Below are 23014 nucleotides of genomic sequence, written 5' to 3' on the forward strand. Positions count from 1 at the left end.
GCATTAATTTGAACAAATATTAGTAAATACGAGATATTGCTACAATTTTTCTATGTATTAACATAAGCATGTTCGAGGAGACTAGGGTTACACTGAGGCCATAATATGACCAAAAATCACCGTGTTGCCCTAGGACCTTACATCCTCATTGAGGTCTCTGGGGTTGTGGTGCAAGCGGTCATGACTTGCAGGTCACAAAAATACACCATAGATTTTTTGTAATCTGCGAGTCACAGCTACTTGAGTCTCGCATGACAACCTCACTGACCTCAATGAGAGTGATCGGTTACAGGGCTACACAATGATCATTGGTCAGATAATCCCTGTCTTGGCCAAAAGTTACCATATAGCCCTAGACTAAGGGTTAATCAGGATTTAATTTTTCTTGGTCCTACTATAGTCCTGTTTTTAAATAGGTCCACACATATTATAAGTGAGCTGTGCTTAAGAGAGGAATTACCGCTTGAAACACGTAAGCCAATTTGGACCATTTTGCTGTACATATCATTTATATCAATGAAAGAGGTTTAACTTTATACACTGTAAGTGCTTAATTTCCTTGGAAAGATACAGTGACAGACACGCTGAATTCAGTAGTTTGTTACTTATACCAAATCAGTGCATGAGTATTAAAATACCTACATTTTTAATTTTGCAGAACACAGCAAAGACCGAAGCAGTTCATTAATATTCATATATCCACTACACGCCCTGTCGCTGACTGACAGCTTACTCTCTGTTGCTGTGCACATAAATAGGCCTGTCAATCAGTGACGGAGGAGCGATTGAGGATTGGGGCCACAGTGATTATATGGAAATTAATGAGCTGTATCGGACTCATTTCTGCCAGGTACTGCAAACTTACAAATCCAAGTATTACAAAACTCTTGCACCATTCGATTTTCTGAAATCAGCATGTCCCTGACAGGCCCCTAAAAGGACCTAGCAATGTTTTTTGTTTTTTTTTTATATTCTTAATTGTTGCACTCCATGAATGGTATCTTTTTGATTTTCTCATTACCATGGCTGTGTATGAGGTTTTTTTCCCCCCAATCTTTGGCTTTTTTTTTTTATTCTCACAAGCTTTTAAAAGGTCTTCATGGTGGGGTAGTAGTTCCACCATTGATTACCTTTTTATTTTGTTTCGCTATTTACATAAAATAGAAAAAAAAAAACAAAAACGCTGAATCAAGTTTTCTAGATTTACAGAGAAAGTACGTAGATATATAAAATACATAACTTTTATTTAAATATTTTAAAAGAACTCGTGCCCTAGGCACTATACATATATGGACATAAAACAAATAGTGTTATCCCCTGGATATTTCCAACCCGTATTGCATCAGCAAAAAACCGAGCAGAGGGAGGGTACGCTATCCAGGTGGAGACAAGAGGCACTGTAGCGTGACTTTGGGCACAAAAAGCCCCACAGATGGGCATCACAACATAAATATACCCCAAGAATGGACCCAATGAGTTTCAACTGTACTGAATCTCATAAGGGGTCTTTGTCCAGAGTAAAAGTATTTTGTGTATATTAAACACTTTATTATATGCTCTTTATAGGAGGTAGAAATGCCATAACTTTTTATTTTGTTGCCTTCTTCAGAATCACTACATTTACACTTTGGCCTGAATACACAGGGCAGCAGAAAGAGTGAAGATTATACCTACAGTGCAAAAACATACTGGTTGCTTTTTGAATTTGCTTAACTTTTCTTGATAATCAGATCACTTAAACTAATAGAACTATAAGAAGGGATTGTTAACCACAAAACAGGCCCTGTGAGCCTGACCGCAGAGTACAATCTGTCCTTTACAGCACCCCGTCTTCTAGCAAGGGTGCTGCAGTACAGTTGTAAAACAGACAGTTGCTGCTTTTGAGCTGAGGAAAATGTTGCTTGCCTGCTTTATTATCAGTACACTTTAAAGCCCCCTTTATAAACCCTAAAATTTATAGGCCATCAATTTACAATCCTCAACTCTAAAACGTGGTAAGAGCATAAGATACACATTTCTAATCATTACAAATTATGTATATACTAGGACGTTTGAAAGATTTTTCAATCAAGCTAGAAATACAGTAAGAAAATTTGGGACATAACCCTTTACCACATTTGGTAATCTGGCTTAGCACTGCATCCCTACATGTTTTTTTTTCTGCACAGGAGCACCCTAGTTCTCTCTGGACCACTGGGGCTTCCAAAGGTTAGACCTCCACCAATCATAAGCTGATGGCATAATTTGGCTGTACATTTGTTTATGAGATGGCAAAACCCTTTAATCATACAGATAGAAATAATGTCCTCCTCTTATGATTTCTGAGAGGCTTAAAGTTTGAAATATTTCAAGCAGATCGTACCTTTCTTAACATTTTAGCAAAACCAAGAGCTTTAGATGCTCTTTCTCTGGCTTCATGAAAGAGTTCTTTCAGAGTACGGCTGGTCTCAATAACTGATCTCCTGTGGAAGACACAAACAAAGTTATGAGCCTCGTCAAGAGGTTTCTAAAGCATTTCTATACACAAGGTGCATCATTTAAACAAACATTCAAACTTTTGTCTGCGTTAAAAGGCAAGTCCACCTCAAAACAAAACCCATTTTTTCTGATAAAACATAACCTTTATCAATTAAGAACAGAAGTGGGAAAAAAAAAAAATAAATTTAAATTCGGTTCCTAGTACATTACTACCCAAGCAGGTTAACTGCCCTAACAAGGACAACCCCACACTCGAACCTCTTCCTGGAAAATCCTATTCTAAAACAACGATTGATCCAGGAGAGAGTAATGGAAGCATATATAGTACACAGTACCCCAACAGTGGCTGGTATAGAACAAATAGTCATACATCTGTTATAACCGGGAACACCGCGCACTGGGAAAATACCACTGGTGGACTAAAAACGGAAAAATTAGGTGGTGGACAATACGCCATTATTATTGGGGTATAGTGTACCGCATAATTTTTCCATCATCCCGTGTAAAGGGACCTTTAGGTAGTACTATACTAGAACCATGAGAGGACATTTTTTTTCTATTCTCCTTTGTTTTTAAATAAACCATTAAAAGTTATTTTTTATTTGAAAAACTGAGTTGTGGTGGCTTTGATTTGATTTTGTATGGACTGTTATAGTGACTAGATGGGTGAAAACCCAATTATTAGCTTGTGGTTATTTTGGCCCACATAAAAAGACAACAAAAAATTCAAACAGTAATGCACTAAGCAAAAAATATGGCCTTAATTCCATGGATATTCTTACTCCCTCTGCATTCAGTTGTAGGTTTTTTTTTTGTTTTTTTATTTAAGACTTATTTGACACACACATAAAACGGCTTCATACTGTTTTGACCAAAATTCTGTATCAATCTATCCACCCAACTCTTGGCCCTGTGGAAGAAAGACGAGAAAAAAAAAAAAAAAAAAACCTAACTAGAATTTAAATGACACCATCTTCATTTCCAACACCCTTGTCAAATTTTCAAGGAACTTTCTTATTTTAGATATTCAGTGAGCTACAAGCATAAAAACCAATAAGCCCATTATGTTCTTCCAAGCAACTATCAATGGTATGTATATCTGAAGACCTCAATTTCTTGCGATTAAAAGCTTGCATAAAGACATCCTATATAGAACTCTTAATTACCAATTATCCTAGAACAAGTAATTAGTCTATGACAGTAAAAGCCTTCTTTCCACCAGGCCTCTCTTACCGTATTTCATCAGAGACACTGCTATCGTCTGTGCTGGCCCAAAACTCGTCACAGCTTTCCTGTAAGCCAGAGTCCAGAAACTTCCCTGTTGACTTCAGCAGCATCCCCGCTATGTCACTAAAAAACACATGATTCCAGATTAGACTCATCCAGGTCGCCTTATCATGATCAAGGCCTGGGGGGCTTCAGCAGACGAGCTGTTTGAGAGACTGGGAGCCCCTCTCCCTCTGTTGGGCCTTTTAAATAACACTGTTCAGACTGAAAGGATGAAAGTGACCAGAAACAAACATGGCCACCTCAGCTTCTCTGACTCCCTGATACACACCGTGCATTAGTAGATATTATTGGTGTAAGATACTACGGGATACACCTGCTTTGATTGACCAAGTAGTTCAAGAAACAGTTCAGCCATCTTTGTTTCCGAGGACAAGACGGTCGCTTTAACTGACCGCAGTCACTTTTAAAGGGGTTGTCTCGCGGCAGCAAGTGGGGTCATACATTTCTGTATGGCCATATTAATGCACTTTGTAATATACATCGTGCATTAAATATGAGCCATACAGAAGTTATTCACTTACCTGCTCCGTTGCTAGCGTCCCCGTCGCCATGGATCCGTCTAAATTCGCTGTCTTCTGGCGTTTTTAGACGCGCTTGCGCAGTCTGGTCTTCTGCCTGGTGAATGGGGCCGCTCGTGCCGGAGAGCTGGTCCTGCGTCGTCATCATAGCTCCGCCCCGTCACGTGTGCCGATTCCAGCCAATCAGGAGGCTGGAATCGGCAATGGACCGCATAGAGCCCACGGTGCACCATGGGAGAAGACCCGCAGTGCATCGTGGGTGAAGATCCCGGCGGCCATCTTGGAGAAGGAAGAAAGAAGTCGTCGCAGAGCAGGGATTCGGGTAAGATATATATATATATATATATATATATATATATATATATATATATATATATATATATATATATATATATATATATATATATATATATATATATATATATTTTATTTATTTTTTTTTTAACCCATCCCTTGGGTTTGTCTCACGTCGAACGGGGGGCCTATTGGAAAAAAAAAAAACGTTTCGGCGCGAGACAACCCCTTTAAGGTATGTTCACAGTGCAGTATACAAGTTGGATTTTTTCATGTAGATTCAGCAGAAGTCTGTAACTGGGCTGCGTATTTCTGCCGCAGATTTATTTGCGCATTTAGCCCTCGTCTATGGGCCAAATCCACCTGCAGAATTCCTGTTAGATTAAGAAGTGACAAATCTTTTTTTTTTTTTATTCACGATAAGCATTTTAAAATCTACAGCGAAAAAATTCACCTATTAAAAACCGTGAAGCAACATCCCATTGGAATGTAAGGACTTTTGGCGTAGATTCCACACCAAACTGGGTCACAAGACAGTAAGGCCCCCTGCACACAGGCAGAAATTCCATGGCAGATTTCCCGCAGAATTTCTGCCTGCATAGGATCGCATTAGATAACGCAATACTAGGCAGCCGGCCGAGATTTGTCCGTGTAAAAATACACGCGGAAAACAAACCGCGGCATGCTCTATTTCTGGCGGGTCAGAAATGTCACTGGTGACGGGTTGGCTGGGCAGCAGCCGGCGCATAGCAGAGAATGAAGACGCCGGGATCAGGTAAGCCGCAGGCCTCTTCAGGGACATAGGACCGGGATACAACCCGGCCGTCTGCAGGCGGCCTTAGAAACGCTTGTGCACTGCATTTACTAATTATGGAAGGCAAACTGCCACAAGCAGAAACAAAACAAACACAAAAGCAATGAACTCTTCCTGTGGCTCATGGAGCTACTGGAGCCAACAGGCCATAAATGACAAGGACTTTCCTACCAGAAGAGTTTCCCCGCCTGAGCCTCGCCTCCTCGTATGTAAGGAGTAATTTCTTTGGTGAAGTTCCATTCTTCCTCTAGAAGGTTTTTCAGACTGTGTGAGGCCTGAGGCAACTGCTGCAGCATCTGAATCCAGCTCCGCATGTAGTCAAAGTACACCTAGCATTGGGGAAGGACATCTTTGTATTAGTTTGTTTAGTTTAAAGCTAGAACACAACATTCTCACAGATAAAATCCGCAGAAGCGATAGTCATTCAAGTGATTGAAGGTGAAGGGGGCCGGGAATCATTCCGTGCCGGCCATCTCCATTCACCATAAGCAGTCGCTCAAAAACTGAGCAAGAAGCCGCTCAGCAGTCATTCTAACTTCAGAGTGTCAAGCCACAGCAGCACTCAATAATACGGCCCACGTCATACAACGATTAAAGCCCCAGTGATGTTATGCCTTACCAGGCCGGATCCCAGCCTGCTCCAACTCACCCAATAGTCCATATATTCAGAGGCAGCATCCACGGCAAAAATTGACTAAAAAGGAACTTTATTCCATTAGGCTTGATAAAGATCTTATGTGGATCGAAACGCTGCTGCTGCTGCTACTCTGTTGTAAATTCCGTTTTGCTATATTTTCTGTTTTCCTATTGGAACCATGATGGAATAAAGTTCCCTTTTATTCATTTTTTGCGGTGGATGCTGCCTCTGAATATATGGACTGTTGGGTCAGCAGTAGTTCCTACTCAGTGAGCTAGTTGTCTATGGAAAGCGTTCACGGCGGCCGGATTATCGCCGCTGGAAACGCAGAGGGTAAAAATAAAAAATAAATCGCTCTTTGACAGGAGGCCTTATGCCTCATGTCCACTGGACAAATAGAATAGGGAAATCCGCACGGGTGTCCCATAGGGATGCATTGGACACCCACAGGTAAGTAAATACCTGCGGATGACAAATTTTCCCTGCCGCGCAGATCTTACGTGCGGGAAAACACCCAAAGCATGCTTCATTTTCTGCGGGTCTCTGCCGTTCGTATCTGCGGTACGCCTGCAGCTGAATTTTTTCTCTCCGACGCTGCCAGCATGCCGAGCACATCCGCTGGGCAGAAGCAAAGAATATCCGGCGCGACGGACAGGAACCCGCAGCGTCCAGACAGGTAAGCAAAAAAAAGTAATAAAAGTCGTGAAAAGAAAAAAAAACTGTTATAATTTGGTATTGGCATAATCGTACTGGCCTGTAGAATTACTTAAATACATTATTTATACTGCTCAGAGAATGCAGCGAAAAATAAAAATAAAAAACATGCCAGAATTACAGATTTTCTTAATTTTGCCCGTAGGAAAAAAATGAAATAAAAAGCGATCAAAATTTTACATGTTCCTAAAAAAAAATAATAAAAAAAATAGATAAATGAAGACTACAGTAAACCCCGCAAAAAACAAGGCCTTCTAGAGCTTTGGCAATGGAAAATAACATTAATCCGGCTCTTGGAATGTGGCGAAACAAAAGGAAACCTTTAAAAGAAAAAAAATGTTTTAAATGTACAAAAATAGCAAAAAAAAACAACAAAACACTGTATAAAAACTTGGTATCGCCGGAATCGTGTGACTCAGAGAATAATGTTATCACATTTATTCCCGCACGCTGAACACCGTAAAAATATAATCCAAAAAAAACAAAATGGCACACTTTTTTTTTTTTACAAAGTTATGCAATACATTATATATACCCAAAAATGATGTCAATAAAAGTACAACTTGTCCCGCAAAAAACAAGTCCTCATATGGCTGTGTCAATGGAAAAATGAAAAAGTTATGGCTCTTGGAATGCGACTAGAAATTTGTTGAAATTAAATGATCGGCCCATTTAAAACAAATCTGCCCTGGTAGGTCTGACAGGGTGGTAAGAAACCCGCCACTGAAGGGGTTAGGCTAGGTTCACACAGGGCAGATTTGCCGCGGTTTTGCCGTTGCATATCCCCACTGCGGCAAATCCGCTGCGATTGCAGTGCAATGCAGCACAAATGAGATTTGCCAAAAAGCTGTTCTCATAGTGCGGATTTTTTCCACACAGCCGCAGTGCAGAAATGCAACTGCGGCGCGGTTTTCAAAGATGCAGCATGTTCATTCTACGGTCTTTTTTGTCCATAGACCTCTGTGGATGCAGCCAAATCTGCACCAAATAAGCAGCAAAAAGGAAAAAAGCGCTGCAGAAGAAAAAAAAAAACCGCTTGTGGATTTTCCCGCACGAAAATCCGCAAGCCCAAATTAACCTTTGAAGCGGTTTTGCTGCAGAAGCAGTTCTTCTGCGGCAAAACCGCAACGGAAAAACCGCGGCAAATCTGCCCTGTGTGAACCCCCCCCCACCGGCTACTGCGGAGCATCAATGGGTTTTTATGGAAGCAGTAAGCCAGACAAATACATTCAAGATCTGCCAGAGACATCTGTTTATTAGGCCATGATAGACTGGGTATTCCAAAGCATTATAGAAGTAAGCAGATTATCTCCACCTTGTGGGATAAAATAAATAAACATTTCATGAAGTAAAAAAATAAAAACCTAAATTAAAAAACCCCAAAACACTACTTTCCACCCCAAATAAAATAAATTCATCAATGCTTGGGCAACAGCTGATGTCGGATGTGCAGAGTTTCTATGAAGCAGACTCAGGAGTGCAGATCACTTCATATACTACAGGTGCCTGCTGTCTTAGACAGCAATGGCCATGATCAGAGAGGACTCGAATCCCGGCCATTAACACTTTAGATGCTAAGGACAGCCTAATATTAGCATTTAAATGTCCTAACATAGGGAAATGACGCAAGGTGTCTCTTGGTTACCATGGCAGCCTGGGGCCTTGTGAAGGCCTCCAGGCTTGGCAAAAACTTCTCCAAGTCCTGCCGGAGGCAGGGCTTATCAGGATGGCTGCAAAAGTTCAACATATTACAATACCGAAATTTTGCAGTACATTTTATTGGCGATCAAACGATCGCCAATTTCTCTCTGTTCTTGAGAAGGAAACCTAAAGCTTGCAATTGGTCATCATTACATGAATCTGCATATTCAAACAGGAAATAGCACTAATTAAAAAGGTAAATACTAATTTTCTTTTGGACTACGGTCCAAACAATACTTAATGAGACATTTATTTTGATGAACACAAGTAAACGCATAAATTTATTTCCCCCAGCTTGAGGCAAAATCTCTGCTGCAGAGCATTACATATTCTTAGCTGTCACAAAAATGGTCCTTCTAGTAAGTTACATTTTAGAATAAAATGTAGGTTATTTAAGGACATTAGCCTTCGAAAATATCCAACAGCAGAAGTACCTTGCCTCACACAAACACATGCGAGATGGATTAACCTCTTAGTGACCCTCCATACGCCTTCTTATGGCAGTCACTAATGGTCGTTATTCTACATGGCGCCTTTTTATTGCACTGCATCAGAATAGCAGCAAGGCTGTCCTATACCGCTAGCAACGGGCGGCTGGGCTGTCTGCTGACAGCTCAACACCCTCTCTAACCCTTACATGCTTCAGCATGCAAAAGGCCTGTCAGAGTGGAGGGATTTCCTCTGTCACCCATCTGACCCACAAGATGCCATCATGGGGTCTTAATGGGTTGTCATGGCCTCCAGATCTGCCATGCACAGTGGCCTACGAGGTGGCCTCAAAGTAAAGAAAAGCTTACCATTAACATTTTATGCAGGTCTTCCTCAAAAGCATCAATATTACAGTCAGGCTTGTGAAAATCATCAAGCACTTCTCGTAGCATAAACTGATAATATTGCTTCATAAGCAATCCACCTTTCAGGACTTCCTTGCACTCTCTCACTAACTGCAAGATAAAAACAGATCACAGCATTATTTCCTGATGGAAAATAGTAGAGTACATGCATACAACCAGTACATGAGAGGTGCACCCACACAGGGATCATCATTCGTTACGGCTTACACTACTTTTCAAAAAGGGCTGGCACTCAAATCAAAGTGCAGCTGCCAGCACTAGTTCAGCTACATTCAGACAGCTGTAAAAAGTTATTGGGGCAGCACGGTGGCTCAGTGATTAGCACTGTTGCCTTGCACCACTGGCTTCAAATCATGGACAACATCTGCATGGAGTTTGTACATTCCCACAATAGGTTTAGGTTTGTGTGAGTTTTCCCAACGTACTCTGGTTTCCACCCACATTCCAAAAACATACTAACAGGTGAATCTAGACTGAGCCCCGTGGGGACAGCTAGTGATTTAAAGCCCTGCGGAATAAGTATGCGCTATAGAAGTGTAAAATGACAGTAAGAGCCATAAAACCAATCCCTTCCAATGGGAAGGGATGGGTGAGGGGGTCTTTATTTATGGGGCAGAGCACTATATCACTTATAGACAGGACTTGTACAGCAGCACAAACTTCTACTAAAAACTTACATCAGTGATGGGAGTCAGAAAAGCGCATCCGCCATGCAGAAGAAAAAAGATCCAGCAGCAATGCAGGAGACCCGCACTGAGTCCGGACTAGTGAGTAAATGTCTTTTTTGCTTCATGGCTGCGGGCACGGGTGGAATCCGCTGCGAGATTCCACACTCAGAATCCATGCGTGCCCGTGGACATGAGGTCTTGATCATTCTCAGTAATGCTTGGGTGCAGAAAGAAAATATATATACATACACACACACACACACACACACACACACACACACACACATTCTCTTGCAAAAAACGTGACACTAACCTGTTTAATGCTCAGAAGAGATGGTTCCCCAGCTGGCCTCTGCTCCAATCTCAATTTGAGACATTCATGAATGACATTTAAAAGTACACGACAGAGGACTAGGAAGGCAGGCTCAAATGATGGCAAGTCCATGGCACTTAGCTCTTCCAATGAGATAGGGTCACACGATGCTTCCAAGTTTTGCATGGAACTATGAGATTGTCTCAACAGGTCCGGTAAATAATCTGAACATAACATGAGGTCTGGGAATTCTGAAGACTGTACTCAAAAAACGACACAAAATATCAATATTAAAAACACTTTCATTTTTTTCTACCTAGAATTAGTGCTATAAAGGTCAACTACACATGACACGTGAGCCAACGGCAAAAAACGTCCCTTACCTGTCACTTTTCATCTGACCTGCGGATGACTACGGCGAGCCGCTGGACAAGCGCAGTACAGCTGAAGTACCAGCGACCTTTCCACAATGTCAATTGCAGATGGGCCGCGGGTCGGACGGCTTACATTGTCTTCAATGGAAGCTGTCCATGCAGAATCCACGCAAAAATAAAATATGCTGTGATTTTTCCTTCACTCGCAAAAAATTGCAATTTGTTTCTGCGAGTTTGTAGGAAGAAAAGTGATTTTACACAGCATGTTACAAATGGCGCAATGCAAATCCGTTTGTGTGCAGCCGGCCTAAGTCATAGAGTTGAAGCCAGATTCTGAGCAGCAGCAGCTGTATTCCAGGCTAATCAGTTTCCATAAAATGTACCAGGGGCAGGTATTACTTATAATTTAGTAAAATCCCTCAAAAGGTTTGAGCTCATAACATTACAGAATTGTTTATCTGCTATAGAAAGTACAGACTGCATCTCCCTAGCAGTTCAAAACAATTCCTCCCATTAACCTTACTTCAAAGTGCCATTTCTGAAAGTATTTCTTTGAGTATAAATGTGATGAAAGTTAGATTAAAAAAAAAAAAAAAGAAATTCAGCTGGAAAACAAACGACTGATTCGTATCTACTCTTTAGAAACAGTTAAGAGACACTTAGGGTGAAGAGAGATTAAAAAAAAAAAATCTCCACTCTGTAAAATACTCCAACTTTTTGGCTAAATAATGTGAAATATGGTTTTGTATTGTTCAGAAAGCTAAATGTTACGCAGAATATTAAAAAAAAAAAAAAAAGGTTTTCCCATATCAAAAAGTGTTGGCATATGGCTGCAGTGCGGTTTTTCTCTGCACAGAAGCACTCTCAGGCTGTCTAAGGTTCATTCCAAGTTACCCAATTTACTTTCTACTTATTTTTTATAAACCTTAAAACATTCATATGTAACAGAATCGAGATAAAGAAATGTGTAATGTTATATATTCTTAATATATTTACATTATACATATACAAATAGAGGTGTCCTTTCTTAAGATGTGTGCGGTCAGAGCTGAAAAAAAAAAATTTATATATATATATATATATATATATATATATATATATATATATATATATATATATATGCGCCAAGGTAAAAGGTGGTCACGTCTTCGTGTAGGTACTGTTTTATCTTGTCTCCACCGGAAGCAGGGGTGGAGAGATACTGATGTAGAGTATCCGGCTTGTTGATGCCCCCAAACTCCTGATTGGCTCACTGGCGGCTAAGGGTTAGCCTTAGCCTGACAGGTGATAAAGGGGGGGTTAGGGATAGGTGTACGTGTAAGGGTAAATGAGTACATGTTGGCCACCTGTTGGTGGAGCCAGCGCTGTTCTAGCCGGCACTCACACTGTCGGATGGGGATGACATCCGCGCTAAGCTTAAGCCGCTGTATTTGCTTTGCAGCTGCTGACACCACGCTTGTGTTCTGCCCCACAGAATGCCTCAAAGCTGCGATGCTGACAGTGGCCGCACGAGCAACGCAGCCCAGCGCCGGCCACGGTGACACCGCTGAAGCCCCAGCACCACAGACAGCGGCCGAGCCGCTAGCGCACAACGTACTGTGGCAGGGTCAGTGACAGGAGGCGTTCAAGAGATGCTGAAGGCGGCCCCAGGAGGAACAGAGGCCAGCACCGTCCACACTGACAATGCCAGCGACAATGCCGGAGACTTTAGGGCACAACCGAGTGCACCGGGGTGAGTGACAGCAGGCAGAAGGGCTATACACTGTCACTGGCAGTGTTACCATTACAGGAGCGGGGAAGGTAGAGCTGTGCATTGGAAATAGCAGGGTGGCTGTGGCTGGAAAATACACCTACCTGGGGAGCATGCATGCCAGCAACAATGAACTGATGCCAATCATCCAATCACCTCCTGGGGGAGTTACCTGAAACTTGCCTGTCACTAAGTGAGCACACGCCTTGTCTCCACTCCTACGTCCGGTGGAGACAAGATACACCAGTACCTTTGTACTTTGTGTATATAAAGAAATATAATTATTCTTAGACCCATGAACACTAACCTCCAGTTTGCGATCAGTCTTTATCAATGCTGTGCGTGCCCTCTGAAGCGAACCGTGCATTAATTTATGAAGCCTTAAAATCAACTTTCGCAGTCCCATTTGCTTCAAAGCCTTGTCCACAAATGGTCTATAGATTGAAGTCAAACAATCCCTATTACAGCCAGTGCCATGACTGCATTCGGAAGTTGCCCAGCACGAGTCATCTTCTGACACAAATCTATCTAGTTTCTGAAGTTGGCTGTCCTCTTTTCTAAAATGAACCTTTAATTTGCTGTTTGAATTATTATCAGAGTCCTGGCCGGCATCCAATTGATTGTCCATCTCCTCTTTGTCGTCGTCGCTTTCTTCCGTACACGTTCCTGAGCCGTCTGTGCTCATAGCCCCTTCTTGTTCCATGTCATTGCCCTCCTCTTCTGGGCCGTAGGATGGACGTGGTGAAGCTATTTCAAACACTGGCCAGCCAATGTCAGAAAGATTTTTGATACCTAGAACAGTTCCCATAATCCTGAGCTTATGATTCAGGTCCTTGGTTATATTAAGCCATAAACAGAGTGCCTGCACTCGGGCTTGAAAGTCTTTTGCAGCATATTTTTCATAGTCTCTCTGAAGAGCTTGTAAAGATGGGTAAAGTGCCTCAATATACTCTAGAAGTTCCATAATCTGTTTTACTTGCTCAAAAGAGACGCGTTGTTTCTGGATGTGGTCATGATAGCTTGAGTGACCACTTGCAACATCTTCATGAGATCTGATACACGTCTCCTCAGAGAAAGTCCCATTGAGATCTCCCCCATTGCTGAGACGCGATAGTCTCCCATAGTTTACTTTAAAAGTTTGTATTTCATTAATAATGTCTGGTATGGCCTGCCGGGCTGTATAAAGATGCAAGTCTTGGTCATTAATACTGCGGCCAGCATGCCAGGCTTGTAGCTCCAGCCAGAAAAGTTCATTCGATCTATTGAACCATGTAGAAGAGGTGCTTTCCTGACCCCTCTGTTCCCTTTCCTTCTTTTTGGAGACTGAAGTAAGCTTAAGCAGAAGACGAAGAGTCTCAAAAAACTTTAAGCGGTCGGCCGGGCAGTCTGTTCTTGAGGTCTGTCGTGTAGTCCTGGCAATAGGAACAGGCACAGACACTGGTAGCTTGGCATTGCTGCAGCCAAGGCTGAGGTAAGGCTTATTAAGATCAACATCTGGTATGGATTTTTTTGGCAAGGATCCACAGCCCGGATCCAGCATGAAGGAACATTGCACATTTTTCTTGCGATCTCTTTCTGTTGTCCTGAGCGTTGCCCTGTTTTTCTTTTCCTGACGATAGCTGTGATCCTCTACATTTTCCGTATTTTTACTTACTTCTTTCTGAGGCGTCTGGTTTGGTGTGCTCATCTTTTCTGAAATGAAAAGAAAGAGGGGGTTACGGCTGTTCTTATTTAATTCTGCAGGACCCAATATGTAACTACATAAAAGTACACTTCATCTAGTTTGTTTTTCTTCACATGCTCAATATAGTTTGAATATTCTGGATGAAGAAACAAGTTTTGGACTAGTACAAATCTTTAGTCTGGCATACATTGTATGCGCTCTACGATTACTTCTCTTGAATGTAAAGGTTATTAGCAACAGGATTTTCTTTATGGCTCATGTTCACAGGTGGTTTTTCACCGCATATTACGCATGGCTACATGATACGCAGTGGATGGAGTTAATGAACTTGTGCGTGTAAACACTGTGTGCATACACGCACAAGAGATAAATCAGAGCATGCTCTATTTCTCTGCGCACCATGCAGTGTGAGCCCTATACATTTGTATAGGCAGTGTATGCAACCCCGCTATGAAACAAAGCGGCGAATTTAGAAAAAAAAACAAAAACAACTGGACAGTCACACCATGCGCATGCGATTCATGGGCTTGCACAGTACACTCACAGCCATACTCTGTCGGCTCTCGCCAAACAACGGTGAATAGCTGTAGGGAGATGCCCAACATTTTATCAATACAGCCCTTGGACATGAGGCCTTACCATAAATGTTAAGAATAAAACGGAACGTCTTTAGCCATAAAAGCCTATCCGTAAACCCATCCCAAGTCTGTCACATGCGGACAGGAGTTTTCCTTTGGTTGTCATTTGAATCTACTGTAGATTTCTCAGATATCTTTAAGTACTTTGTGGAAAAGTATTCCCCTTTATTCGGCTTTACCAGTCATGCATTTTCTGTACCCGAAACAAAGAAAGTCCAACCAGCAGCACCAAAATCCTCCCACTCTGGGTCAGGCTGGATTATGCAGAAGCCAGACAAGGGAGCTCAAACCAGAAAGACTCCAGAATATAGATCATCCAATAGAAGGGTAACTGGCAGCATAAGCGGATGAAGTAGAAGAAACGTTATTACCCCATCAACCCAGAAACAACGTTTCGGCCAAAATGGCCTTCTGTACCCGATCCGCTTACTGACATATACATAAAAATATTGGCACTCCCTGTACTGGCAGTAATAACTTTAACAAGGAGTACTTAACTTAAAAATTCCTCATCACCGTAGCTTTGGTTCAAAACCACAGTGTAAGGATGACTACCCACTCCAGTTTTTTTTCACTGCGAAATTCGCGGCGGGTTTTTTTTCTGCAGGCATCTATGGGACTTGTAATGTTAAAAAATCACGATTGCGCAAAATCACGATTTCACGGTAAATTGCGATTCTGCGCGATCGCGATTGTAACATTACAAGTCCCATAGATCCCTGCAGAGAAAAAACTGCTGCGAATTTCGCAGTGAAAAGAAAAACTGTAGTGGGTAGTCACCCTTATAGAGTATATCCTATGCAACTTTCACTGCAGTAACTCACAAGTTAAATTTTTTTTATATATTTATTTGAAAATAACCTTTATGTTCTGCTTTAGATTAGAATAGTTTAGAATAGCTATCCAATGTATAGCAATTAAACATTATTGTATTCATTCCCCAATTGGGACTCTTCAGAACTTGACTGCTTTGATTTTTGATAGCCTTTTTGTAAAAACAAAACATTTCAGTTTTTTGGGCAGTTTCGCTTCATCCATTGGACAGTAACTTTTCAACAGGAACTCAGGGATTGACTAGGTTCTAAACTAAGTGCCTGTTTACACCAAATGATTTCTTGTTTGAATGAGCCAACAATGTCAGAGTTTGCTCGGACAGCCTGTTTGTGCAGGCAGATACAGCGTTGGTATGTTCAGTCACTCACATTCACTGTATGGTGAATGAGAACGACTAAATGATCTGTATTTAAATTGAACGTTTAGTGATAGAGCCAATAATTTATTTTTATGCCAGCAGAAAATGAACGAAAAGCGAATGATTTATTGTCCGTTGTTCGATCAATGGCTGAATTTACACTAAACAGTTTTTGTTCATTTTTGCTCATTTGAACGATTTTTTTTAAACGATACTAGTTCCGTGTAAAAGGGCCCCAAACACTGACTATACTGCTTTGTTCAGAGATTTCAGAAGAACCCAGCAGCATTACAATGGATGTTCTGTGCCCACTGCCATAACAGCTGGAAAGACGTCAGCAATATACCTATTTTTAAAGTGCCACTGTCTTAAAACAGTAATGTAGAGGGGTTGTGACAGCAGGATAGTTAATAACTTTCTGATCGGTGGGGTTCTAACCGCTGCCATTCCAAGAATGGAGGTCTCAAAGGTCCTCGCATAAATGGAGCAGTGGTTGAGCAAGCGCACTGCTGCGCCATTAATTTCAGTGGGACTGTAGGAGACAGCTATTTACGGCATGACGAAGGGTAGTGCACTCGCTCATCCGCAGCTTCGTTCATGAGTGGACCTTCTCAGGCTCTGTAGGGGTCCAAGTCATCAGACCCCCACTGATCATAAAGTTATCCCCTAGACCGAGGATAGGGACTAACTTTCAATATTGGTACAACTCCTTTAACCCATTAGGGACCAAGCAAGGTAAATATACGGTGCTTGGTCCTGGGCTTAAAGCCCGGCCGACTGTGAAATTATGGCGGGGATTTAAGCCTCCTGCTCTGCAATCACTCAGAGCAAGACGGGTTGTCAGCTGTTAGTCACAGCTGATAACCTGGAGGATAAGGCAGGAGGGTTTTTTTTGTTTGTTTTTTTACTGATCCTGTCTTCACCTTCCCCGAGCACACAGCGCTTAATGAGCCCGGTGTACTGAATAGGGAAAGTGGAAGGGTGTCTTCCACTACGGGAGCTGGGGGATCACGGTGACTGCCGGGATTCCCTGCTACAGCAGAGCTGCAGGGTCCCAGTAGACCCTGACCAGCTCTGCCAGTAACTAATCTCACTACAGGGGATGTTTTTTCCTGTAACTGGGGCTCCAAGGGATGCCCCAGCTACAGTGGGAAAGTGTCAACTTAAAAAAAAAACAAAAAAAAAAAAACAAAACAAACAAAAAAAAACAAACACACACCTGTGAATGTCCCCAGATGCCTTACATGACGTGGGGGACATGGATAGTAAAAAACATACCGTATATACTCGAGTATTAGCCGACCCGAGCATAAGCCGAGACAATAAGTTCCACCCCAAAGACTGGGAAAACTTATTGACTCGAGTATAAGCCGAGCTATACTCCAGTATATACTAGGTAAAGAAAAAAAAAAACCCTCCATACTCACCTCCCAGCCGGCGTCTGTGTGACAAGCTGCTTGAATTCTCCCTGTTGTCATCCCCCGCCGCCCTCTCTGCTTGGCTCTGTCAGTGCTGTGTAAGTAAGTGCTGTGATTGGATTGAGCGCCAGCCAATCACAGCTGGCACTCGGTCCAATCACAGCGCTTACTTACACAGCACCGATGGCAGGGGATTTGAAAGCCGAGCGTGGAGATGACAGCAGGGAGAATTCTAAAGCAGCTTGATTGGCTGTGAATGATCGAGCACCGTCTGCGATTGGCTGACGCTCGATCCAATCACAGCTCTTACTTACACATCGCTGACGGCGGGGGATGACCGCGGAGAGCATTCACGCAGCCTGCCGCACCGCCGTCGGAGACACAGACGCTGGCTGGGAGGCAAGTATAGGGGGGGTTTTTAAAGCCTTTCCTGACTCGAATATTATATATATATATTTTTTATATACCCCCAATAAAAGGAGAAAAAAAAAAAAAAGAAAAAGGCGGTGAAGATATTAAAAATAGAAAAGATAAAAATAAAAAAATCACTATGTCACAGGCTAAAAGAAAAAAAAAAAATAATAGGGTAGTAAAACCACCACATGAATTGCTTAAAAGTGTCTGGTCCTTTAGGTACAAAACAGCCTGGTCCTTAAAGGGTTAAATGGATCTGTCAAAAAACAAACAAACAGATACCTTTAAAAGAAAAAAAGGGCATTATTTTGCTTTCCTGTATATTTCACACTAAAACTATTAAGTGGAAATAAATAGATTATAATTTCAAACTGCCTTGTAGCCCAATAAACACAATGATCAGTAGGCAGTGGGGCCACCATGCTGGGCGATACAGTTAACAACGTGATTCAATCAGTGCTTCATCTGAAAGTTTATCCACAAAGAATTTTGTTCTGCTCTTAAATTAGCATGCAGGAGAGGATAGATAAGGGCTGAAAGCTTGCCTCACTGACAGATCTCCTATTGAGACTAAAGGGCCATTTACACGGGACAATTATCGCTCAAAATTCATTACAACTAATTAAATTGAATTATATTCATCCTGTGTAAAAATGTAAACCAAAGGTTTACTATTCACTCACTTTTTGTTATTGCCAACTTTCAAATCCACATAGAAAATATGACTGGATCGCTGGCTTCTTGTTGTGTGTAAACGCTTCACATAGAAGGTGAAGCGCTGAGCGAGAAGTCAAAGAGAAGCCCGTGATCCAGCAGTATTATCTGCCTGTCTAAACGCTCTGCATGAGCACCAACAACCTTAGCGGTGACATCCGCGCTCGTGCAGTCATTTAGCCGACCCTCACCCAGTCTAAATGGGGCATTACATTGCAGTGTCTCTATACAGCGATATGTAGAAGCCGAGAAGACAGTCAATTTTTAAATAAAACCTACTGCAAAAATAAGTCAGCCAAAATTTAAGTGAAAAAAAAGGTCCCCCAAAAGGTGTCCATAGAATTTAATGTAATGCCTCTATAAGAACTACTCAAACCACCGTTATTCAGAAACTGACCTTTACATAGGTTTCGATTGGCTGTCCTCCCCGTGCTGTTCCGTTGATGTTTGGTTGACATACGTTTCATCTGTCGGGGAGTGCTGGGAGGAGAGGGGCTATAGAAGGTTTCGGCATTTGCTTCATCTGAAAACTCATCGGCTTCACAACCCAGATTGTCTCCAGCGGCATTTTCTGTTTTGCGCATGTGCCTGAAAATAGAGGACAAACTTTCATACAATGACTGATGAAACAAAGTCACATAAAAGGAGGGACACAAAATGTTAGTTTAAGGGTGTGTTCACTCATTAAGAAAATGCAGCAGATTAGCGATAGCAGAACTTTGGATATTAAAAAAAACAAACAAAAACGCAAACTTGATAATTACAGAGAACAAAAAAAAAAAACAAACAAAAAAAACCCAACACACAGCAATATCGCGATCGCAAGTGTGAAAAAAACAATAGAAAGCAATCAAAAAGTCGTATCTATGTCAAAAGGGTACCAAAGGAAACTACGGAGCGTCCCGCAAAAAATGAGCCCTCACAAAACTACATCGATGGAAAAACAAAAAGGTTCTTGCGCACAGAATATTTTACATTTTTTTGGGTGTTTTATGTGAAGATAATCTTAGAAAGAATACAAAGAGTACAGCAAAAAATAACAAAAAACCACACGTTGGTATTGTAGTAATCATACGGACCTACCGAATAAAGTTATCATGTCATTTTTGTTGCAGTTTGTGCGCCGTAGAAGCAAGACGCACCGATAGATAGCTGAATGTATGTATTGTTTTCATTTTAATCCACTTAGAATTTTTTAAAAAGTTTTTCAGCATATTAAATAGTACCATTGAAAAATACAACTTGTCCTGTAAAGAAAAAAAAAAAAACTCTAAAAACTATGTCTAAATAAGTTTTTTTTGTTGTTTAGCTTTACACAAAGTAAAGCAAAAACACATGTGCGTGCAAATACACAATGTCTATGCAACCCTGGCTGTACACATCATAGAACGAGGTTGTGCTTCCTGCACACGGGCGGAAATTCCACCCGTGCTTGCTTCCATAGGATTGTATTAGATAACTCAATCCTAGGCAGATGGCTGCGATTTGTCCACGTGAAAACACACGCGGAAAACAAATTGTGGCATGTTATATTTCTGTGCGGGTCTCGCAAAGGCCTACACAGAAATGTCACACAGTGCAGAGAGGAGACGCTGGGAGCGGGTGAGCCGCAGGGCTGTTCAGGGGCACAGGCCCGCATCCCGCTGCAAGAAATCTCACAGCGGGATCCGACCCGGCCGTCTGCAGGCGGCCTTAAGGCCTCATGTCCACGGGGAAAATCAGGCCCACTCCGGATTCTCCATGGAGAATCCGTAGCGGGTCCCTCCTGCCCCACGGACATGAGGGCTGAAAATGAGAATAAATAAGAATAAACTCACCTCTCCGCACGCTCCGGATCTTCTTTTCGCCGCGGCGTCATCTTCTCTGCGTCGCGGCCCGAAGAAAAAAGATCCGGCCGCGACGGAGAGAAGATGGCGCCGCGGCGAAGGGAAGAACCGTAGCGGGTGAGTAAAATCCGATTTTTGTCTCCCGCGGATCCGGATGGCTTCCATAGGCTTCAATAGAAGCCTGCGGGAGCCGTCCCCGGTGGAGACCCGCACGAAAATTGAGCATGGTCCAGATTTTTCCATGCTCCATTTTTTTTTTTAAATCACTTTTATTGACCATCCGCGGGTATTTATCTACCCGCGGGTGGTCAATGCATCCCTATGGGATGCGGATCCGCGGGCAGGAGAAGAGTTAAAATCCGCAGTGGATTTTAATTCTTCTTTTGCCCGTGGACATGAGGCCTAAGGGTATGTATATTGTTGACATACAGCTGTGTCACTATAGTGCATGCATTTCTCACCTACTAGACAAGTTATTTTAAAACAAATCATTAGATACGCCAGTCAATTGCATAAAACCTTAAGGCCTCCTTCACATGGGCGGCTGCGATATCGCTGCTACGAACACACGATTTTGCAGGGTCATTGATTCTTCTTTTCTTAGGATTTTTTATTTTTTTTTAATAGCGAGAGAGTTAATCGGACCCTTCTAATGTTTAAAAATCGCATAGCACGAAAATCGCAAGTTCTTGCGATGCAATAAACAAGGGAAACATGGGCTACAAAACATAGCAAATCGCGGCTGTATAGAGCATGCCGCAATTTTGTATTCTCGCAATGTAGCAGGTTACAAAACATCGCTCTTGTGAAAGAACCCATTGCAATTTTGTAACCAGTGTGAAGCCAGCCTAAGGCCTCCTTCCCACGAACGGATTTCCGCCGCGTAATTCGCGGCGAAAATCCGCTGCGTTGCCCGCAGCTATTAGGTTCTATTGAACCTAATAGCACAATGCTCACGATGCGTAATTCCAGCGCGGAATTACGCACCGCGATTTCTCCCGTCCTCACCCGCAGCATGCTCTATTTTCTGCGGGTGAGGACGGGCTGTACGCACTGACGGCTTCCATTGCAGTCAATGGAAGCCGTCCTTTCACGCTATCTCCCGCTGTAACCAGCGGGAGATAGCGTGAAAAAACGCTTTCCCACCCACCGCCGCGCGTCATATGACGCCATATGACGCGGCCGGCCGCGTCACGTGACACGGCCGGTGACGCGGCGGTGGTGGGCGGTGACGCGGCGGCGGTGGGCGGGGAAGCGATTTCACGCTATCTCCCGCAGGTAAGTATAGGGGCTCTGGGGGGCGCCGTGACGGGCTTCACTGCGTAATATTACGCGGCGGACCCCGTCACGCTCGTGGGAAGGAGGCCTAATGGTATGTTCGCACACAGAATTGGTGTGCACTTTCCGCGTCAAAAGCCACACACCATTTTGATGAGGATCCACGGCAGACTTCACCACTTCAATCCAAAGATGGGGATCTGTATCTAAAGGATGCAAACACTTTAGGACTATTTTGGTCATTTTCTAAATTTACCCAACATTGCCTCTTATTGCCATTATTCCAAATGTCCATGCAAATAGTTAAACTGAACTCCAGCACGTATGTTTGTGGCCTGCACGACTATACGTTCCAGCCAGCTTCAGATCTCCACATTGTTATTTAGAATTGTTGCTGGGGAGTGCAAAATCTACATCACCAGCAGCGCTCCACTACGTGTCCACGACTGTACAAACTGTCCTCATTACAGAAAGGGCTAGTTTTTACATGCCTGACAAGTATAACAGCCGAGCATCCAGGTCTTGACCACTGGATACCAATAGAGAACGGAGCAGGAGACCGCAGGTAAAGGGATAACAAGCTATAAGATACTGTACAAATACATGCCATCACCCTATGAAGCAGATAACTTCGTTTGACTAGCCGACATGAACAATACATATAATGCAGTGTGTGCTCATTTCTTAAAAACCAGAATATTTACCACATAGTTTCTTTGATTAGTATTCTCCATTAATCTTTGGTTGAAAACACAGTTTCTGGCATTCTAAATAATTGGTGGAGCTGCCAGGCTATGCCATAGATGCACACAGTAATAATACCACCCACTGCCTTCTGTACTGCAGATTACTCGTGTAGGAAACCTTACAATGAGTCAGCCAGGTCCCCACCCTGACCAATTCCGTTCTGTTTACCTTAGGCTGGGTTCACACAGGGCTGATTTGTTGCTGTTTTGCCGCGGTTTTTCCGTTGCGGTTTTGACGCAGAAGAACTGCTTCTGCGGCAAAACTGCTTCAAAGGTTAATTTGGGCTGGCGGATTTTGCTGCGGATTTTCGTGCGGAAAAATCCGCAAGCGGTTTTTTATTTTGTCGCATATTTGGTGCGGTTTTGGCTGCGTCCATAGAGGTCTATGGACAAAAAAAGCGCTGCGGAAAAGACCAAAGAATGAACATGCTGCATCTTTTAAAACCGCGACGCAGTTGCATTTTCGCACTACGGCAGTGCGGAAAAAATCCGTCCTGTGAGAACAGCTTTTTGGCAAATCTCATTTGTGCTGCATTGCATGCAAACGCAGCGGTTTTGCCGCAGTGCGGATATGCAACAGCAATCCGCGGCAAATCTGCCCTGTGTGAACCCAGCCTTAAAGTGTTAGGCTAGGGTCACACAGGGCGGATTTTTTGCGGTTTTGCTGCGGTTTTTCCGTTGCGGTTTTGACGCAGAAGA

General features: G+C 42.7%; 1 protein-coding gene across 1 annotated transcript in view; it reads right to left on the reverse strand.

Moving 5' to 3' along the window:
- Nucleotides 1–23014, reverse strand: part of MAP3K4 (mitogen-activated protein kinase kinase kinase 4) — a 103094-nt gene that overhangs the window by 42218 nt on the left and 37862 nt on the right. Inside the window, exons 2-8 of the mRNA XM_066605429.1 lie at nt 18863–19053; nt 12713–14097; nt 10282–10539; nt 9244–9390; nt 5566–5723; nt 3712–3828; nt 2363–2462 (exon numbers count right to left, since the gene is read on the reverse strand). Coding sequence (XP_066461526.1) covers nt 2363–2462; nt 3712–3828; nt 5566–5723; nt 9244–9390; nt 10282–10539; nt 12713–14097; nt 18863–19053 — 2356 coding nt within the window. The remainder of the gene's footprint in view (nt 1–2362; nt 2463–3711; nt 3829–5565; nt 5724–9243; nt 9391–10281; nt 10540–12712; nt 14098–18862; nt 19054–23014) is intronic.

Source organism: Eleutherodactylus coqui, chromosome 1 (assembly GCF_035609145.1).
Source record: "Eleutherodactylus coqui strain aEleCoq1 chromosome 1, aEleCoq1.hap1, whole genome shotgun sequence".
Classification (NCBI taxonomy): domain Eukaryota; kingdom Metazoa; phylum Chordata; class Amphibia; order Anura; family Eleutherodactylidae; genus Eleutherodactylus; species Eleutherodactylus coqui.